Below are 23,901 nucleotides of genomic sequence, written 5' to 3' on the forward strand. Positions count from 1 at the left end.
TTGGGTTCCCGTCGAGCTGATGGAAGGGGTGCATTTTGCAGGTGGTTCAGGGCTGCTAAAAACACTAAGCTCAGCCCCTCTGACTCTGCTGTGCTCCACAATGATCCGGGCGTGTGTGTTGGGAATATTTATTGGCTGGCCGAGAGGGCCCCGTGCGGTTATCAGGTGGAGGGTGATGCTTTGGGTGGGAAATGCGGAAAGTGGGCCCCTGCTCCCAAGACACTTGGCTCTTTTCTTGATTCGTTGCATCTGTTCTGCTCTTCGGGTTTCTGGGTTGCTCCGCCTGCTCCACCGTGCTGGGGACGTGCACGTGCCCTTTGCCTCACTGCGTGTGCATTTCACGTCGGGTCAAGGGGCCCAGCACTGGCTGAGCCTCCCCAGCTGTGGCCCAATTCCAGATTTACACCCTGGGCCTCTCACACTGCCTCGGTTCACACCTGCTTTCCATGGAGCTGTGTCTGCTTGACCCAGGCAGGAATTTGGCTCGTGGGGGCTGGCACACGGCTCCCCTTCTCCTCTGGGTGTGTCCATAGCGCCTCTGTGCGACTGGGACTGTCCCAGGCACAGGGCCAGGCAAATTAGCCCACCAGGTCGAGAGTAAATTGAAGAGCAGCTGGGGCAGCGCATGGGGCTGGGTTCCCTAGGGAGGGGGTGGAGTCTCCATCCCTGGAGGTGTTTCAGTCTCGGCTTGACACAGCCCTGGCTGGGTTGATTGAGTTGGGATTGGTCCTGCCTTGATGACTCCTGAGGTCTCTTCCAGCCCTAGGGTGCTCTGATACAGTGCTGGTGATTTCTTTGCGCTGCGGCAGCTAGGCGCTAGGCGCTGTACAGGCGGAACACAAGCCGGCTGGTGCGCCCAGGCGTCGGGGTAGGGAGGGGACGTTCCTGGTGGAATCCAACGCGCTTCCCCAAGCGGCGAGCGGGATTCCCTCCGGCCGGAGCCGCGGGGGGGGGGGGGGGGAAGCTCGTTTAAATGACCAAGGAGCCTCGAGTTCGTGTTTTAATGAACGACCGTTCGGCTCATGCCGCTCCGGCCTGCGACAGCCGAACAACAAAAGGCCAGGACTAATCCGCATGCAGGGGACCCGCCTCCTGGCCCTGGGTCAGTGGGAGAGGAAGAGCCTGTCCTCCCGCCTCCAGCGGCCCCTGCCTCTCCTCCCTCGCAAGCATGGCGTCCCCAGCAGGAGCCTGGCGTCCCCTCTCCAGGGAGGAGTCTCCCCAGGATGCGGCAGCCCCTCCCAGCTGGCCCTGGGCCGTTCCGCGCCCGTGTTTCTCAATGGGAGCTGGGCTGACAGCTGCGTGGGGGCCGCGCTCATTCAGCGCTGGCCAGGCAGCTATTAATAGCAGCTGCAGATTTTAATTGCCGTGGCGCCAGCGCTGGCGTGAGTCATCCGGTCCCCGGGCGGGGATTTTGAGAGGCGCTGAGCAGCCTAGCGAGCCCAGTCCCCCGGGGTGGGAGCTTGCGGGCCCTCCGCAGAACGAGGCCTGCCGCCCTCGGCTTCTTCCCCGGCTCCGCTTCCTTCACGCAGCGAGAGCCGCCTCCTGCCCGACTGGGCTCCGGGCTGCGCTCAGGTCCCTCCGAGTTTTGAAGAGATTTCTAAAAAGAATCCACCCCTCCCCCAACCGCCAGCTCCCACCCCCGAGAGGCAGCTTCACAGCCACGTGGTGCTGGGGGGCGCGCGTTTCCCGTGAGCAACTGGGTTCCTTTCCCAGCTCTGCCACTGAGCAAGTGGGTGTCCCCAGGCAAGTCATCCCCTCTCCCACCCACCCATTGGCTTGTCTGTCGGTGCCGTATGTTGTTGGGGACAAAGACCCTCTTGCTGTCTGGGCGCTGCCGGGCAGGATGGAGCCTTGATCTCAGTCCACTGTTCGGTCCTAGTAACGCCCAGAAAAACGGCTGGCGCTGAGAGGCGCGGGGCGCTGTGGTTGCCTGTCCAGGCAGCCTGGCCGCCCTGAGCAGCGTCTGGCTGAGAACTCTGGGGTAGCAGCTGGCAGCAGGCCCCGCTGCGGGCAGCACGACGACCAGAAGAAGAGTTGCTCTGGTGCTCTCATTGGAAACTGTCTACATAGCTCTAGGTGGCCCCTCCCGTCTCCTGTGGTGTTACCCTGGAAGGACTCCCTGCCGGCAATCGGGATCCCTGCTGAAAAGCTGAGGCCGGGCGCAGGTGCGTGCTTGGAACGTATCCAGTCCTCTGGTGACAGCAAAGTGGGTGTCCTTGACTTACATGTGGATTGAAATGAGGTTTACAGGGATGTCGGAATAGCTGGCCCGTTATTTCGAAATCACAGGCTGGTTGGAAAGACGCAGAACCTCCGGCATCCCGAAATAGCGCCGCAGTCTAGCCCAACCCTTGGGCTATGTCTACACTGCAGGCTTCTTGCACAAGAACAGCCGGTCTTGCGCAAAAACGTGCAGAGGATCCACACTGCACATGCGTTCTTGCGCAAGTACATTTACAGTAAAGCGTTGGAACAGAGGGCTGCTTGCGCAAGAGTTATTCCTCTCCCCATGGGGAATAAGCCCTCTTGCACAAGAAGGCAGTGTGGACGGGCAACCGGGGTTTCTTGCACAAGAGAGCGTCCGCACTGCCATGGACACTCTTGTGCAAAAGCACATGGCAGTGTGGACGTGCTCTTGCACAAGAACACTTGCGCAAAACAGTTCTTGCGCAAGAAGCCTGCAGTGTAGACGTAACCTTAGTGTTTGGGAGACTTGAGCGCAGTCTGCTCCGCTCAGCCATGGGCTTCCCGGATGACCCCGGGCAAGTCACGACTCTCTAGGCCTCGTTTCCCATCTTGAAAATCAGGATAATAGCACTGCCTTGAGCCACAGGGAGTTGCTGATTTTCATTGGGGATTTCTTAGAAAAAAAGGAACGTGAAAGGTGATCCACGTGACGGAATTCCCATTTAAAACGTTTATTTAAAAATTAAACTTTTTTTAACAATCCCTTTTTTCTAAAATCCCAAATGAAAATTAACATTTAATTTGTCAATTTTTGTAATGGTAATTCCATCAAGGGTCTAACATCTAACAATCCTTTTTTGAAAGAAATCTGAAATAAAAAGTAACTCCATAAAGCGAACACTCTTTTTTTTTTCATTTAAATAAAGCGTTGCTCATTTTCCTTTTACTTTCCAAAACTCCCCTCCCCCCAGAACCCTTCATTTTGGTACAGACCTGAGCAACTCGGGGTAAATCTGCTAGAATAAAATATTAGTGACGCACCTCCCATGAAAATGAATGCTTATCCAACAACCGCAGCAGTATAGCTTATGTTATTAAAGGGTTGTAAACACACTAAGTTAATCTGTTGAATTTAGGTTAGTAAATACAAAAGAAATGTCACAGAAACAAAAAAAACCCTTATTATGTTAACTAACGTAAGCTGTTTCAGACAGCCCAAAGGCACCAGACGCTATCACACACACCCCCAAACACCAGAAGATACCAGTATACAGTGAAGGAACCCCCCAAGCATGAAGAACAGACAAATGAAGTGCTTTATACATAAGAGACTGGCCAAATACATTTTGCTCTTCCACATGCGGACAGTTGAGTTGGCGATCAGCTGAAAGCTACAGTCAGTCCATTTACACCTGGCTACGGTGTAAAAGAACCTAGATGGTTGCTGTGTTGGATTGTTGCCGTACGCCATGTACAATGTGCGGAGCATTGCTCAGCTGTTTAACCAACACCAAGATAAAAATCAACAAGCGAGCAGCAGCAAGCGACATGACGGAAGCGGGAGGGAGGTGGAAAAACCAAATTGGTGAAGAAATGAAATGTTACACTGTGATTACAAATGGTTGGGTAAACCAATTCCCTGTTGGTGCCAGTCATAATTTGGGTCCGTGGCACTTAGCCTAACCGAGACCCGTGTTATTCTGAACAGCCTCGTTCAATGCTCGGCTATCCACGCCAAATCCTGACACCGTGATTCTGGATTTATTGGTTACTGGCCGGTCAGTGGGTCTCTGGAAAACCGCCTCCGTAAGAAACAAGTCCATCCCTGGCAGCTACCCCTCAGCACGGTGACCCATGGAACAGAGACGCTACCCACTCCTGTTTCCTGCCCCATGCCGCTTAACCCAGAAGGTGACTGCCACCCCAGCAGTATGGGACACGGGGAAACGAGGGCACGAAGACGCAGTTCTGGGCAGTAACGAATGACAAGACATTTATATAGAAAGGCTTCAGTTGTATAGAGGTGTAAAAATCGTGTAACAAAAATCGTGAAAATCTCAGCGGTTCCAAGGGTACCCGTGTGGCGGGCTCTGTAGTACAAATCTTAGCGTTATTCTGCCCAGCCACCATGACGCCTCCGCCCGGCTCCTGGAGAGGCGGCTTCACTGCGGGTAACCAACACGGTAACCGATAAGCACCCGCTTTTCGGTTAAACGGTTAGTCATTTACATGCCAACATCCGTCATTTGTAAGGCCATGAGTCCACATTTCTGGTTTATTTCCCGCACACGTAGCGCTGTGGGGAAAACGTCCAAGCCCAGTAATTCAAAACACTCAGCCTGTTACCAGTAATGCTACTGGGGATAGCGGCAGTTGCCCTGATAGGAGGGTGTAGCTTTCTGGGGTACAAAAAGGGCCAAACCACAATCCCAAGTTGGAAAAGGATGGTTATGTTTGATGTAGGACCGGGTCATATGTGCACATCCATACTATACAAGCACACCCATATGCACTGCAAATATATACACCAGATCCATGTTGTTCAGCTCTGGTCATTATTTGGGAGTTTTTTAAAACCTTTTTTTCAAAGCAATGATGTAGGAAATGCTTTTTTATGCCACGTGCCAGTGGAACTCATTGCCACAAGATAAAGCGGAAGCCCAGAGCGCAGGAGGATGCACTGGACGTTTTGATGGAGAATGAGAGCAGCCACTGTTACAGCAGGAAGAGGTATTTGTTAATTTAAAAAACAAAACCAAAATGCTTGGGAGGACTCACCTCTTCCCCCTGCCCCTCCAGACTGGACAACACACTGGAGAGAGCCAGCTGGCCGTAGACAGAGAAACCAGAATCACACGACTGGACTCTTCTCAGGTACTTTTCCTGGGTAGATCTCAAAGCTTTTCACACAGGAAGGTAAGTGTCCTATCCAGTTTGCAGGGAAACTGAGGCACAGGGCACTAAAGGCTAGGATGGAATTTCTGCTCCATCATTGACTCCTTTCAGCATCCCAAAAAAGTGACTCACCAATGTCTCCTGACCCTGACTCCACTGCATTGACCACTAGGTGATGCTACCCAGAACTCTGTTGAGCCTCAGACTTTTCTGAAGGCTACAAAACAGCCTCCGTTTCCCACCCTTCCCCTTCTCCTTGTTTTCAACAGGCTTATAACTGCCCCGGAAACTCACCTGTGGAGACGAAATGTTCTTGGGTTGGCGGGAGCCGGAAGGTGCCTTTGTTTGGGAAAAACGGGGCGCCTTTCCCCCGAGTTGCTGCTGAGTTGTGGTAGAGGAAGGGTGTGTTTGTGTGTGCAGTGGGGTGTGAGGAGCAGTAAATGCAGAGGTTCTACAGTGGGAAAAATGCATCGTATTTTTAAAAAAACATCGGCAAACCCCACAGGGGCGGAGCGGCACCGTCGGTGGGTTGGCAGAGCCGCGCACGAGGCCGGGCAAGCCAGCCTGCTGGGCCTTTTTTCATCTCCAAGGTGCATTGGTGCAAAAGTTTAGCGAAGGGTGAGTGACACTTACCCCCGTGCAGAAGCCCCAGAAAACCCCAGTGAGGTAGAAAACAAGGTTTGCCAAGGGGAAGGTGCCTCTGATGCGCACTGAAGCCCCCCATCCCCATACCCCTCTGCCCCCATCCCCATTTCCCTAATCTGCATCCCTGGCAGCACCACTGTGGAGCTAGGCAAGGCTGGGGGCTAGTAAATTACCATACGTGGGTGAAATTTACCGCCATGCAGCAAGGCCTGGGACCACCTGCACCCTTGTTGAAGGAGTTACAGGCTCCCTGCTGGCCTTCGGCCCCAGCTGAATTTCACCCCAAAGCCACAGTTTGCTGCTGCCGTCCATCAGGGTATGTCTCCACTGCAGAGTTTGTCCAGAAAGACAATACTTACGTCCACACTGCTATTGCCTTCTTTCAGCAGAAAGGCGGAAGAACGGAGGGTTTTTTCCGACGGCGGTAAACCTCATTCTACGAGGAAGAAGGCTTTTTCGGAAAAAGGTGTGTGTGGACGCGGCAGAGAGAGTTTTTTTGAAAGAAGAGGCCTCCAGGAAAAAGCACAGGTGCCCTGGTGGCCATTCTGTCCATAGTAATCACGACTGAAATGCGAGAGAGCGTCCAATCAATGGGGACGCTCTCTTTCGAAAAAGCAGATTGCTTTTTTGATGGGCTTCGGCCGTGTGGACGGGCTCTTTCGAAAGACGTTTTTCCTGGAAGATCTCTTCCGGAAAAGCTTCTTCCGAATGAAGCCTGCAGAACAGACGTAGCCTCTGCCGCGTTGGCCCGGAGAGAGGGCATGGTTGGGATGAATTGTTTATGCCACTGCAGCCCGTCGGCGCTCCGGCCATGGCCAATGCACTGGGCAAAGACAGGAGTGAAAGAGGGGCCGGGCCAAACAGGGCTCCCATCAGAGGAGCGGGCTGGAGACGGTGGGGGGAGGTCCCAGGGGTCAGCGAGCCCAGGTTGGGTGATATTCCCTTCCCTTCCGACACGCCTAGGAAAGAAACTGCAAAAACCACCATGCAACATTCAAGTGGTACAAGAACATCAGAACGGCCAGACTGGGTCGGACCAAAGGCCCATCTGGCCCAGTGCCCCGTCTGCCGACAGTGGCCAATGCCAGGTGCCCCAGAGGGAGGGAACAACAGGGAATCCTCAGTGATCCCTCCACTGTCGCCCACTCCCAGCTTCTGGCAAACAGACTAGGGACCCCCTCCCTGCCCAGCTGGCGAATAGCCATTGCCGGACCCAACCTCCACGAATCTAGCTAGCTCTTTTTTGGAACCTGTTCAAGTCCCGGTCTTCACCACATCCTCTGGCGAGGAGTTCCACAGGTTGGCTGTGGGTTGGATGAAAAAGCACTTCCTTGTGTTGGTTTTAAACCTGCTGCCTGTTCATTGCACGTGCTGACCCCCCCCCCCCTTCTTCACTTTCTCCACGCCCCCCTCATGATGGTCTTCTAGACCCCCCCCCCTCCTCCCCCGCCCGCCCCGCGTGGCCGAGGCAGGATGCGGCAGCCACCCAGTGAGCTCATCACCTTAACGCTGCCCCTTCTGGCGCCTGCCCAGCCTTCCAGCTGCCGTGTCCAGCCTCGCCGCGGGGACTCGCCGCCGGGCGCCAGGTGAACCCGGGAAGCAGCTTCCAGCAAGGTCACCCGGTTCTTTGGGCTCCCCCCCCCGCCGGCTCCGGGGCTGCCCTAGGCCCGGCGGGCGCCACGCGGGGGGGCAGCCCCCCTGCTGCCGGGGGGGCTAGTAACCCCCCCCCCCCCCGCGCCCCGTGGGGGCTGCAGCACCCGCCTTGCGCCAGCGGCCGGGGGCGGAGTTTGCGCGCCGCGGCGGCCGGTGTCAGGCGCTCGCCAGCCGGCTCGGTGCGCAGAGCTGGGGCCGCGCCGGGCGGGCAGGGAGGAGCCGCTGCCCCATGAGCAGAGCCCCCGCGGGCGGCCGGGCGCACGGTAAGGCGGCGCCGCGACGAGTCTTCAGAGGGGGCGGGCGGGCGGGAGCCCCCGACCTCGGGCCCCCCCGTCTGCAGAGCCCCGGACCCCTCCGCCCCCGCCCCCTTTTCCCTGCCCCATCCTCGGACCCCTCCGCCCCCGCCCCCTTTTCCCTGCCCCATCCTCGGACACCCCTGCCCCCCCCCGCCCCATCCTCGGACACCCCTGCCCCCCATTTCCCCTGCCCCATCCTCGGACTCCCCTGCCCCCCATTTCCCCTGCCCCATCCTCAGACCCCTCTGCCCCCGCCCCCTTTCCCTGCCCCATCCTCGGACTCCCCTGCCCCCCATTTCCCCTGCCCCATCCTCGGACCCCTCCGCCCCCGCCCCCTTTCCCCTGCCCCATCCTCAGACCCCTCTGCCCCCCCCCGCCCCATCCTCGGACACCCCTGCCCCCCATTTCCCCTGCCCCATCCTCAGACCCCTCCGCCCCCGCCCCTTTTCCCTGCCCCATCCTCGGACCCCTCCGCCCCCGCCCCCTTTCCCCTGCCCCATCCTCAGACCCCTCTGCCCCCCCCCGCCCCATCCTCGGACACCCCTGCCCCCCATTTCCCCTGCCCCATCCTCAGACCCCTTTGCCCCCCCCGCCCCATCCTCGGACCCCTCTGCCCCCCATTTCCCCTGCCCCCCATCCCCAGACCCCTCTGCCCCCCATTTCCCCTGCCCCCCATCCTCAGACCCCCTGCCCCCCATTTCCCCTGCCCCCCATCCCCAGACCCCTCTGCCCCCCATTTCCCCTGCCCCCATCCCCAGATCCCTCTGCCCCCCATTTCCCCTGCCCCCCATCCTCAGACCCCTCTGCCCCCCATTTCCCCTGCCCCCATCCCCAGACCCCTCTGCCCCCCATCCCCAGACCCCTCTGCCCCCCATTCTCCCTGCCCCCCATCCCCAGACCCTTCTGCCCCCCCATTTCCCTTCCTCCCATCCTCGGACCCCTCTGCCCCTCCCCATTTCCCTGCCCCCCATCCTCAGACTCTCTCTGCCCCATCCCCATCCTTAGACCCCTCTGCCCTCCCATGTGCCCCATCCTCAGACCCCATCCCCATTTTCTCCCTCCCATCCTCAGAGCCCCTCTATCCACCTACCCTCACACCCCCCCCCCCCCGTCCCCACACCCCGCTCTGTATCCAGTCCCTTCTCTCCATCCCGCCAGCCATCCCACGTCACCCCCCCCCCCCCCGCGGTCTGACCGGGTGCGCCCCTCTCTGCAGTCCTGCATTCCTAGCACACCTCTACCTTTGCGGCCGGAGAGGCACCGCGGCGCGTGGGGGGGAGACGTCCCTGCACAGGGCAGCCCCGCGGCGTGTGCCGAGGTGCAGAGATGGGCTTGGGGCTGGATTGTGGTAGCGCGCTGGCTGGCTCTGCTCTCTCCTCCTCCCCCCCTCGCGTGCCGTCTCCCCCGGGACTGCGAGGCCTGGAGCGCCAGCCCATCCCGCGTGCCTCGTCCTCCGCCAGCGCTTCCTCACGCCCCCCGGGAGGAGCAGTCCTGTCACCGGGGCCAAGCGCCCCTCGCCCATCCCGCCCTCCGGCGCCAGGCGAGCCAAAGAACCTGGAACTGCGCCAGCTCCGCCGGTGCCGGGCACCCCCCAGATCAAACCCTTCCATGACTCCTTCCCACGTCCTTTCCTAATCGGGGGGGGGGGGGGGGGAGCTAACGAAGGGGAAGGGGAGCCGCCAGGGAGGGCTGCGGTCAAGGTGGGTTTTGTTTTGGTGCGTGAACAAAAGCAGGCGCAGCAGGATGAGCCCTGCGCAGGCCCTCGGGGCGGCTGAAAAGGTGCGTACGTGTGTGGAAGCAGGTGGGGTGTGTGTGTGTGGGGGGGCTATGTACACAGCAGATCCACATGTATTAGCGCGCTCTGTGTATAGACATACGTGTCACACGGCTGTGTATCTAGAGGGCATATCCATGTGCTTGTGTGTATCTAAACCTGTCTCTGTGTACATACCTAGAGGGACACACACACACACACACACCTTGAAGCACAGGGTTTGACCCGACGGCCTGCTGAGGAAGGTGGGTCCAGGGGCAGCCCCCCTTCCTGGCCATGTCCCCCCCTTCCGCCCCCCAGGGAAGTGGCTTTGGAGAGTTAATCGCCAGGAGTTGCTCTAAGCTCCCAAAACTTGCCCTCTGGCGGATTCTGCGGCCGGGGTGGGGCGGCCGGGGTGGGGCGGCCGGGGTGGGGAGGGCTGGGGTGCCTCTGATCCCACCCGCCCTGGATGAACTGAGGCTCGCCTGGTAATTGTCTGTAACGTGAGGGTCGCTGATTCTGCCACCGGCCAGGGGCTTTGCTCCCCTCGGAACGTACCTCGGCAGCCGTTTGCAGCAATGTGCCCAGCCCATCGCTGCACCCAGCACCTGGTCCCAGGGAGCCGGGCGGTGTCTGCGGAGCAGGGAGGGAGCGAGGCCTCGGGGCTGGGGGGCATCACTGGGACCCCATGAGCTCTCCCTGCTTCGGTCACCTCGTCACCGGGGGGTGGAGAAACCTGGGGGCCAGAGGCTGGTGTCGCCCGGCGGGCGAGACCAGCTTCCCATCTGAGGTGCTTCTGTCTCTCTCCGGTACCACGGGCCCGAGCGCCCAGCAATCGCTGAAGTATTTACCCCCCATGCCAGCAGGGCAGGGCTATTGTGCCCATTGCACAGATGGGAAACCGAGGCATAAGGCCCTCCCAATATTTAGGCACCTGACTCCCATAGGAATCAATGGGAAGGAAGCACCTAAATCCCTTTGAGGATTCGGACCTAATCCTAAATGTGTTAGCTGCTCGCGGTCAGGCCAGTCCCTCGTGGACCAGACACGACCATTCTGCACCAAGGGCAAAATGTTGTTTATTATGAAGGCAGCTCCTAGAGTCCCCAGCTGAGATCAGGGCCCCGTTGGGCCGGGTGCTGCACAGACACAGCGAGAGACAGGCCCTGCCCCGGCTGAGATCAGGGCCCCGTTGGGCCGGGTGAGGACAGACACAGCGAAAGACAAGCCCTGCCCCGGCTGAGATCAGGGCCCCGTTGTGCCGGGTGAGGACAGACACAGCGAGAGACAGGCCCTGCCCCGGCTGAGATCAGGGCCCCGTGGGGCCGGGTGCTGCACAGACACAGCGAGAGACAGGCCCTGCCCCGGCTGAGATCAGGGCCCCGTTGTGCCGGGTGAGGACAGACACAGCGAGAGACAGGCCCTGCTCCGGCTGAGATCAGGGCCCCGTGGGGCCGGGTGCTGCACAGACACAGCGAGAGACAGGCCCTGCCCCGGCTGAGATCAGGGCCCCGTTGTGCCGGGTGAGGACAGACACAGCGAGAGACAGGCCCTGCCCCGGCTGAGATCAGGGCCCCGTTGGGCCGGGTGAGGACAGACACAGCGAGAGACAGGCCCTGCCCCGGCTGAGATCAGGGCCCCGTTGGGCCGGGTGAGGACAGACACAGCGAGGGACAGGCCCTGCCCCGGCTGAGATCAGGGCCCCGTTGGGCCGGGTGAGGACAGACACAGCGAGAGACAGGCCCTGCTCCGGCTGAGATCAGGGCCCCGTGGGGCCGGGTGCTGCACAGACACAGCGAGAGACAGGCCCTGCTCCGGCTGAGATCAGGGCCCCGTTGTGCCGGGTGAGGACAGACACAGCGAGAGACAGGCCCTGCCCCGGCTGAGATCAGGGCCCCGTTGTGCCGGGTGAGGACAGACACAGCGAGAGACAGGCCCTGCCCCGGCTGAGATCAGGGCCCCGTTGTGCCGGGTGAGGACAGACACAGCGAGAGACAGGCCCTGCTCCGGCTGAGATCAGGGCCCCGTGGGGCCGGGCGCTGCACAGACACAGCGAGAGACAGGCCCTGCTCCGGCTGAGATCAGGGCCCCGTGGGGCCGGGCGCTGCACAGACACAGCGAGAGACAGGCCCTGCCCCGGCTGAGATCAGGGCCCCGTTGTGCCGGGCGCTGCACAGACACAGCGAGAGACAGGCCCTGCCCCGGCTGAGATCAGGGCCCCGTTGGGCCGGGTGAGGACAGACACAGCGAGAGACAGGCCCTGCTCCGGCTGAGATCAGGGCCCCGTTGGGCCGGGTGAGGACAGACACAGCGAGAGACAGGCCCTGCCCCGGCTGAGATCAGGGCCCCGTTGTGCCGGGTGAGGACAGACACAGCGAGAGACAGGCCCTGCCCCGGCTGAGATCAGGGCCCCGTTGTGCCGGGTGCTGCACAGACACAGCGAGAGACAGGCCCTGCCCCGGCTGAGATCAGGGCCCCGTTGTGCCGGGTGAGGACAGACACAGCGAGAGACAGGCCCTGCCCCGGCTGAGATCAGGGCCCCGTTGTGCCGGGTGAGGACAGACACAGCGAGAGACAGGCCCTGCCCCGGCTGAGATCAGGGCCCCGTGGGGCCGGGTGCTGCACAGACACAGCGAGAGACAGGCCCTGCCCCGGCTGAGATCAGGGCCCCGTTGTGCCGGGTGAGGACAGACACAGCGAGAGACAGGCCCTGCTCCGGCTGAGATCAGGGCCCCGTTGTGCCGGGTGAGGACAGACACAGCGAGAGACAGGCCCTGCTCCGGCTGAGATCAGGGCCCCGTTGTGCCGGGTGAGGACAGACACAGCGAGAGACAGGCCCTGCCCCGGCTGAGATCAGGGCCCCGTTGTGCCGGGTGAGGACAGACACAGCGAGAGACAGGCCCTGCTCCGGCTGAGATCAGGGCCCCGTGGGGCCGGGTGCTGCACAGACACAGCGAGAGACAGGCCCTGCCCCGGCTGAGATCAGGGCCCCGTGGGGCCGGGTGCTGCACAGACACAGCGAGAGACAGGCCCTGCCCCGGCTGAGATCAGGGCCCCGTTGTGCCGGGTGAGGACAGACACAGCGAGGGACAGGCCCTGCTCCGGCTGAGATCAGGGCCCCGTTGTGCCGGGCGCTGCACAGACACAGCGAGAGACAGGCCCTGCCCCGGCTGAGATCAGGGCCCCGTTGTGCCGGGTGAGGACAGACACAGCGAGAGACAGGCCCTGCCCCGGCTGAGATCAGGGCCCCGTTGTGCCGGGTGAGGACAGACACAGCGAGAGACAGGCCCTGCCCCGGCTGAGATCAGGGCCCCGTTGTGCCGGGCGCTGCACAGACACAGCGAGAGACAGGCCCTGCCCCGGCTGAGATCAGGGCCCCGTGGGGCCGGGTGCTGCACAGACACAGCGAGAGACAGGCCCTGCCCCGGCTGAGATCAGGGCCCCGTGGTGCCGGGTGAGGACAGACACAGCGAGAGACAGGCCCTGCCCCGGCTGAGATCAGGGCCCCGTTGTGCCGGGTGAGGACAGACACAGCGAGAGACAGGCCCTGCCCCGGCTGAGATCAGGGCCCCGTTGTGCCGGGTGAGGACAGACACAGCGAGAGACAGGCCCTGCCCCGGCTGAGATCAGGGCCCCGTGGGGCCGGGTGAGGACAGACACAGCGAGAGACAGGCCCTGCCCCGGCTGAGATCAGGGCCCCGTTGTGCCGGGTGAGGACAGACACAGCGAGAGACAGGCCCTGCCCCGGCTGAGATCAGGGCCCCGTGGGGCCGGGTGAGGACAGACACAGCGAGAGACAGGCCCTGCCCCGGCTGAGATCAGGGCCCCGTTGTGCCGGGTGAGGACAGACACAGCGAGAGACAGGCCCTGCCCCGGCTGAGATCAGGGCCCCGTGGGGCCGGGTGAGGACAGACACAGCGAGAGACAGGCCCTGCCCCGGCTGAGATCAGGGCCCCGTGGGGCCGGGTGCTGCACAGACACAGCGAGAGACAGGCCCTGCCCCGGCTGAGATCAGGGCCCCGTTGTGCCGGGCGCTGCACAGACACAGCGAGAGACAGGCCCTGCCCCGGCTGAGATCAGGGCCCCGTTGTGCCGGGCGCTGCACACACACAGAGAGAGGCAGGCCCTGCCCCGGCTGAGATCAGGGCCCCGTTGGGCCGGGCGCTGCACAGACACAGCGAGAGACAGGCCCTGCCCCGGCTGAGATCAGGGCCCCGTTGGGCCGGGCGCTGCACAGACACAGCGAGAGACAGGCCCTGCCCCGGCTGAGATCAGGGCCCCGTTGGGCCGGGTGAGGACAGACACAGCGAGGGACAGGCCCTGCCCCGGCTGAGATCAGGGCCCCGTGGGGCCGGGCGCTGCGCACACACAGAGAGAGGCAGTGCCTCCGCCGAAGAGCTGACCATCGAAATGGATGAGATGAAGGCCAGGAGGGAAACTGAGGCACCGTGCAGTGCCGTGACCTGCCCAAGGTCGCCCCGCAAGGGAGAGGCAGAGCTGAAACTAGCCCACAGGTCGGCTGGCTCCTAGCCAAATGCCCTCCCCTCCTCTCCCCTGCCCCCCAGCAACACGGCCTCTGCCCGGGCTTTCTAACGCGCTCTGTGTACCCTGTGTAGCCTGGGCCATTCAGATGGCTCAGTGCTCGGCATCTCGGGTCCAGAATAGCAGCATCCCCTCCCCCCCCGCCTTCGCCTTGCCCTGATCGTCACCCATCACATCCTGGCGTCTGCCGAGGGATTCCCCCCTGCTCCGGGGGAGCTGCCCAAGATCCCAACCAGCGGGGCTGCCCAGTCGTACCCGCTCGTTTTGAGGCCAGGCTGAGCCGGTCGCGAGTTGAAAGCCCGTTTCAGGCTTGGAGGCCGCTGGTGTTCTGCTCAGGAGAGCGGCTGAGGATAGGAGCTGCGGGGGGTGGGGGCGGCACAGGACAGGGCAGGCAGGTAGATTCCTGCGCGGATGAACCGCCAAACCAACTCCCCCCGCAATAGGATCGTGGATTCCCCTCCCCCCTTTTGCCTCTAAGCGATCACCTCACCCACCACGAACATGCAGCCACCTCTGGGCTGGAGCGCAGCAGCTGTTGAACAATAATGCTTTGCCACAAGCCTGGGTCTGTCTTTCCTGGGTCTGTCTGTCACTGGCAAGATATTAACGAGAGAAAAGGCCTAGCCAGTGATGGGTTAAATACACCAAAGGGGAAGCCGCCAGACTGGGAATTAAACCCGCTAGAGAGGTGTCAGGTGCACGGGGAGACTTTTCCAAAACAGATCTCCCTCCCCAGCGCTGGCAGGGACGCGCACGGAGGTTTTGAGAGCATCCCGGGAGGGAGCCTGCCTCAGCCAGCTGGCGGATGGAGGGGCCTTCAGCCTGCATCGGCCCTAGCGCTGGGGAGTGACAAAGGGTTATCCCCCTTGTCCCCATCCTCCCCTCTGGGTTGGCCCTTCTCCGTAGGAGGTTCGTAGGCCCTCAGCTCCCATTGTTCTCGGTCAATTCCCCATTGTTTGGGGCGGGGGCGGGAGGGAATTCACCATTGTTCTCCAGTGAGTCTCCATCGTAATGGGGGAGGGGTGGTGAAGTCTCCATTGTTGCTAATTTCGGGGGGGGGGGGGGATTCTCCATTGTAATGGGGGAGGGCTAGTGAATTTGCCATTGTTCTCTATGGGGGATAGAAGGGAGGGGTTCTCCGTTGCTCTCAGTGGCGGGGGGGCGGAGCGGAAGGTGCTGTGGTCTTAGCAGAGTCTGGCCGGCGGTGCTGATGCGGGTTTGTCTCTGTGATCAGGAGGCCCTGAGAGGAAGGGCTGAGACCGCGCAAACTCGTGACAGTAGCTGACAGTCAGGGGGAGGCAGGTTGCAGCTGGTGCCCTTGGGAGGGGGTGTCTGGGAGAAGCACTTGGTTCAAGCCCCATAGCAAGCACCCCCACCTGGGGCAGGGGAAATGAGTCCCCGCCCGGCTCTGCCTTGGGCTCAGGTCGGTGTGTTACTGACAAAGGGAGCCCCCCACCCAGTCGCTGTCTCCACTTGCCTGGTAGATCCCCTTGCTGGAGGCACGTCTGGGTCAGCAAAGGTCTGGGCTTGATTCTCAGGGCACCTGCTCCTTGCGCCGCCATTCACACCCGTGCGAATCGGCTGCACGGCATTCGCCCCTGGGCCCGGTGGCGTTTCACCACCACTGCAGGGCGAGGGGGAGCCGGTCCCCGGGGCCGGCTGGGACGTGCTCCGGTTCACAGTCCCTTGGAGGCCAGCTGGGGGGATGTGACGTTCGCCGTCCCTGTCTACACTGAGCGCTGGGGCCGGGCAATGTACGCGTTTCGGCACCCGTCTGGGAATCTCCACGTTGAACCTCTCTAGACCGGCACCCTGGGGACCTGAGCGGCCGAACCAGAGGATTTCCCAGGCCCCCGGAGGTCAGTGTTGTCTAGCAGCACGACCAGCACGGCCCCTGCTCCCTGGGCGCTGAGAAGACACCAGGGGGAAAACTAGAGCTAAGTAACAGCCCAGAACCCTGCGAGCCAGGCCTGGGGGCTGTGAACAAACTTTCTGGGACCACGGGAAATTTGGCCACGCTAGCCTGTCTCCCCGAGGAAGTCGTGACGTCCCGGCGCCGCTCTCCGTAGTGCACCAGCTCGAGTCTGTCCCTCCGGCTCGCTCCCAGCTGCAGTGGAGACGCCCGTGTTCCGGGTGTGCCCTCGTGCTTTACGCAGCCAGTGTCGGTCTCTTGCACAGATGGGGAAACTGAGGCGTGGCAGTGATGTGACTTGCCCAAGGTCACCACCAGGTCAGTGGCAGGGCAGAGAAATAGACGCAAGTGTCCATATTGCTACATCAGTGCTCTACCCACTAGACCACACTGCTGCCCAGTCAGGTGCAATTTGCAGGGCAGAGCAGCGTTGGCACGTTCCCTCCTCCCCAAACCTGCCCGGATTCCGACGTCCCTGTTCGCTCTGACTGGCTTTACCCCGGGGCCCTTCGCTCACTTCCCTGGAGTTGCTCCTGACGTGCGTCGGCGTAAACGCCCGGGGATCAGACCGGCCAGTGCGCTCTGTTCTTGGGAGCGATTTCCTTCCGTGGCCGAGGGACGTTTCTGAACTGTAGGCTGCATCTCGGCGGGATTCGGGGCGGCTGGGTAATGCAATCCACCGGAGGGGTGATTAACCGCAGCTCCCGAGGGGGCTGTTGTTGTTCACGCTGTCCCCGGGGCTCGCAAGCGGCTGAGCGACGGGGGCTGCGAAAGACTCTTTGGAACAGGCACGAACGTGCGTGTGAAAATGGCAGCTGCTTATGCAGCAGCTCTGCGCCTGGCGTGTGTGCCGGAGTCGGGCCTGCGTGCAGCCGGCGCGGCTCGGGGTGGCATGAATAAAATCCCGGTGTTAGATGGAAGCGACGCGAGGCAGCGGAGCCTGTGGTGAGCACCAGGACTTTGGATGTCAGCTCCGCGGGGGTGTAAAATCCTGCTTAGTCGGTTCACCGGTTACACGGTAGGATGGACCGATTAGCGGGAGCCCCCCCCGGACTGCTGACTTCTGCTGCCAGCCTCCCTCCCCTCCTGTGCCGCCCCCCCCCATGGGGGTCCCGGTTAACCCTTGTTCAGTTAATACTTGTTAAGGGTGATGCTTCCCGGGTAACCAGTTACCTGTTCACACCCCGATAAGTCCCCCACGCCTTCTCTGGTTTGTCTAGTTAAGCAGCAAGCTGTTTGGGGCAGGGCCTGCCTCTCGCTGCGTCTGTGCACGACGGGGCCCTGATCTCTTCTGGGGCGTCTGAGCATCCTGTGCTCGCAGCAGGAGTCTGTCCCGGACCAGCAGCTCTGGCTGGAGAAAATGTGGGTCCCATTTTCTTCAGCTTCGTGGCAGCATTCCCTGTCAGCTGAGCGCTTGGGCGCCCACCCAAGAGGAATTCAAATGCCACCCGGCTGATGAGCAGAGCGCTCCCCGCCAGCAGCGTGTGGTTCTCCAGGTGGTGCACATCTACACCTGCCTTGGTGCACAGAATAAAATTTATTCCACATGTGGATGGAAAAAAAATGTCGTGTAGTCGTTTCAGTGCTGCTCCCAGTCCGACAGGCCCTTGCAGTCTTTTAGCACTGGTGTAAGTGACCGGACAGGCCCGGAGGAGTCTGTCCCTTTGTTCCCAGCGTTGAAGTACAAAGAACGGGGCAAGACTTTGCTGACCCAGGAGGGATGTGACACTGCTGGCGAGGAAGAAGCCGTCGCTGTCCCTGCGAGTCTCCCTGCGGAAGGGCAGAACGCTTAGACTGAGTCGAAAGTCACCTTCCGGGACCCGGGCAGGCAAGGGCAAATGGAACGTCTCCGTCAGAGCAAGCACAGGGCGTGTCTCCTGGATCTGCACGGAGACCCCCTGGCTCTGAGCGGCTCCCCTGGGGAGAGGGCTTAGGAAAGTTGGGGGGCAAAAAGCCCCCCAGTGTCCCAGCGGCCTCCCCCCCACACACATCAGCAGAGCCAGCCAGGGCAGGGCGGATTCCGGAGGGGGTTTAACGAGGCCCTTTGCTCTGATCATTCCCAAGCCGGATTCGCCCTGCACGGGCCGCCGGGCAGAGAGGGGAGCTGGCTCTCCAGCGGTCCCAGGCCCCTGAGTGTCCGTGAGTTCAATTCCCCAGCTGGTTAGTGCGGGGGGGCCCTTCCTCCTGCGCCTGGCCTGAGCCCCCCACGCTCTCGTGTCCCCTGGCACGGCGATGCCGCCGGCTGGCCCGCATTGGCAATGTGCCAGGGCCCCCTGTGGCCACCGGGGCCTGCAGCCAGCCAGCCTGGCCCCTTCCAACGCTGCGATCGCCTGGCTAAGCTGCGGGGCCGGTGGCAGCCCCGGCCATATGGCCGCACAGGGGCGTCTTCTAAAAATAGGACGAGCTGCTCTATTCTTGGGTAGGGCCCCCCGGGCGGCGAGGCGGGGCCGGGCACCGCAGCCTGCTTGTTCTCTGGGCTGGGGCAGGTGCCCGGGGCTTTCTCAGCGGGGGCGATGCCAGCAAGGACGCTGCAAGGGCACGCGGCCGGCACGGTGCTTGTGTGCTGGGCCTCCCCCGCAGGGGGGCGGCAGTGCGTGGGGGAGGGGGGAGTCAAGGCTTCTGGGCGCTAACCCGCCAGCCCTCCCCCCCAGGGCTGGAGATGAAGTGGGGGGCTGGGAGCCAAGGCTTTGCCGAGGGGTGAATCGCACCCAACGGGCCCTTGATGGCAAGGAGAAGGGAATTTGAAAGACCCCCCCCTCCCTAATTGCAGCCCCCCCCCCGTCACCGCCTTTTTCCTTTTAAATCACTAAAACAGCTGGGCAGGCCTGACCCACGGTGCAGGACTGCCGGCCCCTCCCCGCCCCCCGTTGCTGGCTGGAGTGGCTAGAAACCAAACCCCCATGGCAGAGTGGGGCTGCCCGCGGGGCGGGGGGGGGGGGCACAGAACTGCAGCCTGGGGGGTTCAGTGTTCCAGGGCGGGGGGAGCTGCCGCTGGGGAAGGAAGGAACGGGGAGGGAGCCCCGTGGGGCGCACTTGGGGACCCGATGGGCACGTGGCCGAAGTACCCACAAGCCGAGAGGAAAGTTGCTTTTGGGGCTAGGGGAGCGGCTGGTGCCTTCCGTGGCCCTGGCAAGTTACGCAGGGGCTTAGGCACCTAAATACCTTCCAAAGCGTGGGCTTTTTGTGCCTCAGTTTCCCTTCTGTGAAATAGGGTGGTTCCAGGTGGGCGGGATACAGGGCCAGCAGGAGGATCCGGGGGTAGCGGGATGTAGGGTGGGAGGTTCCAGGGGGGGCAGGACACAGGGCGGGAGGTTTCAGGGTGGGGTGCAGGGCCAGTGGGATGATCTGGAGCGGTGGACAGCTGGGGGGGTGTCGATGGTTGGGGCCCATCGGGCAGGTGCGCTGTGCACCACCCCGGGCGCGCAGGGCCTACCGCCAGTGTCTCACCCTCCCCAGGCGACCCCGGCGAGCCAGCCCGTCCCGCCCCCTGCCGGCCCTCCCCTGTGACTCTGCCTCTCTCCCTCTGTCCCGCCCCTTGCAGGTACGTCCGCGTCCCCGGGCCAAGATGCCGGAGCAGAGCAACGACTACCGCGTGGTGGTGTTCGGCGCCGGCGGCGTGGGCAAGAGCTCCCTGGTGCTGCGCTTCGTGAAGGGGACCTTCCGGGACACCTACATCCCCACCATCGAGGACACCTACCGGCAGGTCATCAGCTGTGACAAGAGCGTCTGCACCCTGCAGATCACGGACACCACGGGCAGCCACCAGTTCCCGGCCATGCAGCGCCTCTCCATCTCCAAGGGCCACGCCTTCATCCTGGTCTTCTCCATCACCAGCCGGCAGTCCCTGGAGGAGCTGAAGCCCATCTACCAGCAGATCCTGCAGATCAAGGGCAGCGTGGAGACCATCCCCATCATGCTGGTGGGCAACAAGTGTGACGAGACCCAGCGGGAGGTGGAGGCCAAGGAAGGGGAGGCCGTGGCCAAGGAGTGGAAATGCGCCTTCATGGAGACCTCGGCCAAGATGAACTACAACGTCAAGGAGCTCTTCCAAGAGCTGCTCAACCTGGAGAAGCGCAGGAACATGAGCCTCAACATCGACGGCAAGCGGTCCAGCAAGCAGAAGAGGACAGACAAAATCAAGGGGAAATGCAGCCTCATGTAACGCACCGGACTGGCCCTCCCGCCGCCCCCGCCCTCCCTCCTCGCTGCATCTTCTCACTGTGACTGCTCTGGGGACTGCGCCCGGCCCCCGTGGCCTTTCCGACGCCCCCGCCCCGGGAAGGGGGATCTGCAATATTGGCGGGGGGGTCCTTTGGCCGCGGGGGGGAGCCAAGGAAACGCTGCAGGGGGAGACTCCTCCATTCACGCCGCCTCTCCTCCCTCCCCCCCGCTCCGGCGTTTGGCTCCAGCGGTGGCCACCGCCCCGGGGGGACCCAGCAGGGCCGGGAGCCCCAGCCCTTCGCGGCCACGCTCACGAGACCGGCCCGAAGCGAGCAGAGAACGCTGAGCACCCTGCCGACTTCCCGCAGCGGCGCGGGGGCCAGGCCTCGCTGGGTTCCCGAACACGGCGGAGACCCCGACCCGGCGGCGAGGGAGCAGAGCCTTTCGCAAGACCCGTCCCTGCCGGTCCAAGGAGCCCACCCGATTCCCAGCGGGCGGGTCTGATGGGCGTCGCTTCCCCGGAGACCTGGACAGACTCGCTGGGCGCTTGGCGTGTCCCGGCTGGCGCACAGACTGGCACAATCCCACAGTCCCAGCTGGCCAGGGGCCGCTCTCCGCTTGTTCGCCCGCGTTCCAAGAGACGCTGGTTGGTCAACCAGCCTCCGCACCAAGCCCTGGACGCGGGCCGGTCCCTGAGGGAAGCCGGCAAGGACATGGGGGCGCTCGAAGGAGGGGTCCCTGAGATGCCCGATGCCCTGGCTGTGTGAACCGGGAGAGACACAATGCACGGGATGGGCGGGAGGCAGGTTTAGCTGGCCATGGCCAAGTGAAAGGGAGGAGACACAGGTCCTAGGACAGCGGTTCCCAAACTTTTCAGCATCACGCCCCCTTTTTGAGTTTTGAGAAACCCTCATGCTTCCCCCCCCATACCCCCCCACCCCACAGCAAACTTTGTTGAGCAAAAAAAGAGGAACTGACCAGGGCCAAAAAACAAAAATAGCAGCACAACTTGGGGGGGGGGGGAATTAATGGGGAGGGGCTGGGTTGCCTCACCCCCCCCCCCGAATTTCTTCACGCCCCCCCAGAGGGGCACACCCCCAGTTTGGGAACCCATGTCCTAGGAGGGGCCGGTCAGGTGAAGCAGCAAGAAGAGACCAAACCGTGGGGGAGGGAATTGTTCATGCAGGGGCAGGGTAGCCAGAGACAAGTCGTTTCCTCCCCCCCATCTCCCGTTTGCCTTTTGCGGTTGCCAGAATGCCAGCATGGTGCGGGGGGGGGGGGAGGAGGCGATTGCAGGATCAGCACATATCGAGCCGGGCCGGGGTGCCGGAGGAGGACGGCGTGCCAGCCGCGACTCGTGGCGTGTTGGACGCAGCCTGGAGCCGGCTGCTTTTTACGCTGTGGGTGGGATTTTCGGGGTACCCGGGGGCCGAGCTCCAAGCGGCTGGGTCCGAGTCGCAGCCTGCAGGGAGCTGTCCTTGGCCTGTCTGCTGCCAGCCCCACTGTCGGTGCCAGCAGCGTGCAAGCCGGCGGCTCTTCCTGCACAATTGGGGGGGGCGGGGTGCAGACCAGGCTGTTGTGCTCGCACTATGCGAGGGGAGGGCGTGCCCTGTGCACGCAAACACAGGCCCCCGCAGGCTCGATTGCCTTTTGGTGCGTGCACAAGTGCGTGTGTTGGGACCCCCGGTTTCCACCCTTCCCCTTTTGCATGCCCCCGCCCCCCCCCCCCCCGCCCGTCTGCAGGGGCCGTAGGTGCCCGTTTTGTGGATGGTGGGTAAATCTGGCTCGAGAGCTCCAGCGCTGCCTCCCCCGGCGGCCTCAGCCAGCAGAGAGGCCCAGTCCGGCCCCGTGACATCTGAATCAAGCACAGGGCTGGGGGGGGACCCTTTGCGCTTAGCCCCCCCACACCAAATCCCCGTGAGCCGGCCAGCCAGCTGTGACAGACGGCTCAGAGTCTGCTCCCGGGGGTGCCAGGCAGCTTAGAAAGACCCTCCACCCGGCTCTCCCGGTGCCACCCTACCAATGCACAGCAGCCGGAGGCCCCCACCCTGGCTCGGCTCTGCTCTCCGGACAGCCCCACGCACTGCAGGGGGCAGCCACGGCGGGGCTGTTTTAGCCCCACGCTCCCTATGGACCTGCCCAATGGGGCCCCAGGGCTTTGAACAGCCCCTACGGCTGCAGGGGCTCGGTGGGGGGGAGGGGGAGGTGGCCCCCAGCCACGTCCTGGCTGGAGCCAAACTGCACCCAGCCCTGGTGGTTGTGATAGGCTGACCCACAGCTCTGCCCCCCTCTCTGTGGCCAGGGCCCTGGCGCTCAGACCCCCCACTCACCAGCCCCCCCGCCCCCAGACTCCTTCACCTTTCACGGCCTGGAAGCTGCCGGCTGAAGCACAACATGTCGGGCTCCCCCGGAGCTCTGACCTAGCACAACGGTGGGGAGGGCTGGCGGGCGTGCTCCTGGGTTTGCGGGGCTGGGCCCTGGGAGGGAGGCTGGGCCTGATGCACACCCCGCCTGCCGGAGTCTTGGAACTCTTGCATGCCAGGTGGGTCTGGAACTGGGCCCAGTGCCCTCCCCCACCCCACAACCGCTAGATGCCCCTGGGACATCGCCACGGCCAGGTGGAGGGGACAGTGCAGGGCCATTACGGAGGGTAGGGGGGCAGCCCCCGAGACTGGAGACGCCAGCAGAGTCAAAATTCAAAGCAGCAGGGAAGGGGAGACTTCTGAGCCGCCTTCACCCCGTGCCCCCCTCCCTGACACTCTGGTGGGGGTGGGGGGGGGCAGGATTTGGCCTCCTTGAGCCTGCAGCCTTGGGCAGTAAATCTGCCCGGGGCAGCCCAGCCCAGGCCCTGCTGGTGTAAATCCCTGCGGATGGGCTGGGACGCTGAACCCCCGCAGGGCGACCCAGCCCTGGGAACTCGGAGCCAGCCGCAAACGTGCACAGTAAGGGGTCTGAGCAGAGAGGGCCCAGGCGGGTGGGGGGTGCAGCTGGAGGAGGAAGCGAGGGATCCAGGCGCTCGCTCGGGCAGGCAGGGCAGGATCGGGGGGCTCCCTTGTGCCCAAGGGCTGTTCTCGCCCAAAGCACTAGAGGTCTCCCCACCTTGGGCAGCACGTGGGGTTCGCCAGCTGCTCCTGCCTCCCCCGCAGGGGGTCCAAGTGGCCAGCTGGGGGGCTGGGCGCTAAGGGGAGGGGCCATGGCCGTCCCCGGGGCTGGCACGGCTTTGCCAAGCCCCGGTCCCTCCCGCGTTCCCGGGCGGCGTCTGAGCCAGCGGCCTGTGGAGAAGCTGCTCCGCTCGGGAGGCCGATCCCTCAGGAATTGCAGCTCCCCAGGGGAGCTGGCCGGGCCCCCGGCGAGGAAGCGAGACTCTGACTCAACAGTCGCCCCCTTGGCCCAGCCGTCTCAGCCCTTGTCTGACGGGGGAGCCAGGCCTGGGCCCAGCCCCTTGGCCTGTCTGGTATCGAGAGCCGGGCCCAGCAGGGGAGGGGGCCGGGCCCCCGCAGGTTTGTCCAGGCTCTGACCCGTCCGGGATAACGCCGTGCGCCCAGCCACGGGGCTGCTGTCTCGACTCGTGTATGGTGCTTTGAAACTCCACTCTCGTACCTTGCCTTGTACGTCCCCCTCCTGCCTCCCCGACGCCAGCATGAGATCGCTCACTAGCTCCCATGCACGGGCTTTTTCAAACCAACCGACGAGGGAGCCGAGAGGGAGGAGCGCGGCGATGTAGCCTTTCTGCTAGAACTAGTCTTCCTGAAATAAAGCCGTTACTCCTGCAGGCCCGTGTGCGCGCTGCTTCCTCGCACGGCTGGCTGGGAACCGCTCCGGGGGACAGGGCGGGAGTCCCCGTCGGTCGGGGTCTG

General features: G+C 63.0%; 1 protein-coding gene across 2 annotated transcripts; it reads left to right on the forward strand.

Moving 5' to 3' along the window:
• Positions 1-7,188: 7,188 nt before the first annotated feature.
• On the forward strand, positions 7,189-23,816 carry DIRAS1 (DIRAS family GTPase 1). Of its 2 annotated transcripts, none has more exons than XM_075902737.1 (2): positions 7,189-7,313; positions 19,425-23,816. In XM_075902737.1, the coding sequence occupies exon 2, from the start codon at positions 19,449-19,451 to the stop codon at positions 20,043-20,045; it is 597 nt and encodes a 198-aa protein (XP_075758852.1). In that variant the 5' UTR covers positions 7,189-7,313; positions 19,425-19,448; the 3' UTR covers positions 20,046-23,816. The 2 variants fall into 2 exon arrangements, with proteins under 2 accessions (XP_075758852.1, XP_075758851.1); XM_075902736.1 differs by lacking the exon at positions 7,189-7,313 and adding an exon at positions 7,494-7,643.
• The last annotated feature ends 85 nt before the right edge of the window (positions 23,817-23,901 follow it).

The sequence above is a fragment of the Pelodiscus sinensis genome, chromosome 19 (genome assembly GCF_049634645.1).
Source record: "Pelodiscus sinensis isolate JC-2024 chromosome 19, ASM4963464v1, whole genome shotgun sequence".
NCBI lineage: Eukaryota > Metazoa > Chordata > Testudines > Trionychidae > Pelodiscus > Pelodiscus sinensis.